We start from the raw sequence: 2,500 nt of genomic DNA, 5'->3' as shown, positions 1-2,500 counted from the left end.
CATGACTGGGAAAGAAAACATCAGTGTCGAGCACTTTAGACTTTATCTGCCACTCGTAACTCTTCCGCTGACTCAAAGTGCATCCGCAGATTTGAACCTCGGAGGCCATTTTGTTCTGGTTACATCAGATTTAGGAGCGAGGTCGTTAAGTGTGGAGAACAGGTAAGACAGGGGAGGAAGATCTCAGCCTCAGAGTGAGAACAGGATGTTTTTCTTGGTGTCTGTGTGTGTGTGTGTGTGTGTGTGTGTGTGTGTGTGTGTGTGTGTGTGTGTGTGTGTGTGTGTGTGTGTGTGTGTGTGTGGGGTCTACTCTGGATGGCGGCCAATCAGCAATCAGACGAGTAGGAAGTAACAGCATCCTGGAGAGGAAGCCGGCTGACACGTAGCCAGACGAGAAGAGTCCACCTACACATGAAACCATCAAAGCACACCTTGTCTATTCTTCTTCTTCTGTCACCGCCACAAAGCAACAAATCATTTCATCAGTTTAAGAGTTTAGAGTCACAGGGTGTTTTATCTTTGGAGAAATAAATCAGTCAGTTTATTCTCCTTTTTGAAGAGAAATTCTCAAGATAACTTTTGAACAATTTAATAATAATAACAAAGGAGGGAACTTCTCTCTCCATCCTCTCCCTCCAGGCGAGGCTCCAACGTCTCTCTGGTGTTGGACATGTCGGCTCTCGGCTCTGTGGAGCCCCTGAATGTGTCCGTAGTAACCCCCAGAGAGGCTGCAGCCAGAGAGTACCTCTTGTCCGCAGGCCGGCCTCTGACACGACAGCAGCTCCGCGATATCGTCAACAACACGCACAAACTGCACACAGAGTTCGCTGTAAGTAAATAAAACACTCTTTTTTTATGAGTGAAAATCATTAAACGTTCAGATTATTTATTTAAATGTTGAGCCTTTAATTAACAGAAGGTTGTAGGTTCAAGTCAACTCCCAACAAACCTCTAAGTTCACCTCGCTCCGCTGATTTAGACCTCTTTGATTTTGTCCCTTTAAGGTTTGAAAACCTGACGGTGGAAGGCGTACCTGCTCAGGTGTCTTTGCAGCTTCAGGAAATCTGTTAATTAAAACATTGAACCTTTTTTTTTAATGTCTCAGGAAATCCCCATGAACTTCATCGATCCCAAAGAGCTGGATATTCCCAACCACGGGAACAAGAACAGATACAAGACCATACTGCCCAGTGAGTAACGTGTGTGTGTGTGTGTGTGTGTGTGTGTGTGTGTGTGTGTGTGTGTGTGTGTGTGTGTGTGTGTGTGTGTGTGTGTGTGTGTTGCTAAGAGACAGTAACAGTTCCACAGCCCTCATCTCTCATTTCCTGCTGAACCAGGAAGTTGTTTTATTATGTGGGATGGAGCTTGAGGTCAAAGGCCAACAACGCCAAGGACAGCTTACTTGGCACCTCCCTCTTTCCTGACCACACACACACACACACACACACACACACACACACACACACACACACACACACACACACACACACGAACAATACAATTTCTTCAGTACAGTTTGTTCTCACACGGCCAGCCAGCACTCGGCCTGATTAAGACGTTATATAAGACACACACACAATGATAGTTTGGTGTGTGTGCTCATGTTCTGGAGAGGGGGCGGGGTTATCAATCCAAAAGTGAGGGAGGGGGAGCTCCTTCCTTCCTTCCTTCCTTCCGGCCAATCAAGGCTAAGGAATGCTCACCTAGCTGCTGTCAATCAAACACCTTGTTGGGGTGGACGAGAGTCAAGAAAACAAGTGGAGACAGAGTCTACACGAGGCTTAAAGTCAAAGATTAAAGATGAAACTGAGTCAAGTCTAAAGAAAGATGAAAAATGTATCAAAACATCTCAAACAGGCTCTAAAACAAGATAAGGGTCAAGAACATACTTAAGATGTCGAGGATTAGAATCTGGAATATTTCTAAATGCGAAATTCTAAATCTTCCTCCCTATCTTCTTCCCTTGTGTCCTTACATCCTTTCCTTGCCGTTCTTCTCAGACCCTCATTCCAGAGTGATCCTGAAGTCAAAGAGCTGCAACGACCTCCTCAGCTCCTACATCAACGCTAACTACGTACGGGTGAGTGTAACCCACAATGCACTGCTGTTTGGTACGGAACGCTTTCTCACCTACAGCGAACTGAGACCCCTTTGTTTTTAAGTGGTTCAGAGGTCGGTTCTTTGGACCAAACGGTTTTAGGTGTGAATGCACCCTAAAGGTCAAAACTGGTCAAATAGTTCTGTTTCTGTCGGCTGCTGTCGATCTTCATTTTTCAAAGTTTAATACGTTGAATTTTATGGAGTATTAGTGATCAGAATTCAAATGATGAAGATAATTTGAAAATTAAAATCCATTAACAGAAATGCATTTTAATTTTTTGAGTGTATTATTTGACTCAAAAATAAAATGATTAATTTATCTAATTTTCATTTTAGTTTTCAACTTCAAAAAATGCACATTCTTTGACTAAATTAAAACGAAGAAGAAAATGACATTTGC

The 2,500-nt window shown here is 43.3% G+C and overlaps 1 protein-coding gene across 1 annotated transcript in view; it reads left to right on the top strand.

The window, feature by feature from the left end:
- The window catches only part of ptprr (protein tyrosine phosphatase receptor type R), a 29,660-nt gene that overhangs the window by 20,578 nt on the left and 6,582 nt on the right, over positions 1 to 2,500 (top strand). Inside the window, exons 9-11 of the mRNA XM_061030006.1 lie at positions 640 to 829; positions 1,106 to 1,190; positions 2,001 to 2,080. Coding sequence (XP_060885989.1) covers positions 640 to 829; positions 1,106 to 1,190; positions 2,001 to 2,080 — 355 coding nt within the window. The remainder of the gene's footprint in view (positions 1 to 639; positions 830 to 1,105; positions 1,191 to 2,000; positions 2,081 to 2,500) is intronic.

Source organism: Labrus mixtus, chromosome 22, assembly GCF_963584025.1.
Source record: "Labrus mixtus chromosome 22, fLabMix1.1, whole genome shotgun sequence".
Classification (NCBI taxonomy): Eukaryota; Metazoa; Chordata; class Actinopteri; order Labriformes; family Labridae; genus Labrus; species Labrus mixtus.
Note: the sequence above shows the minus strand (reverse complement) of the source record. Positions and strands in the feature narration are given on the sequence as shown.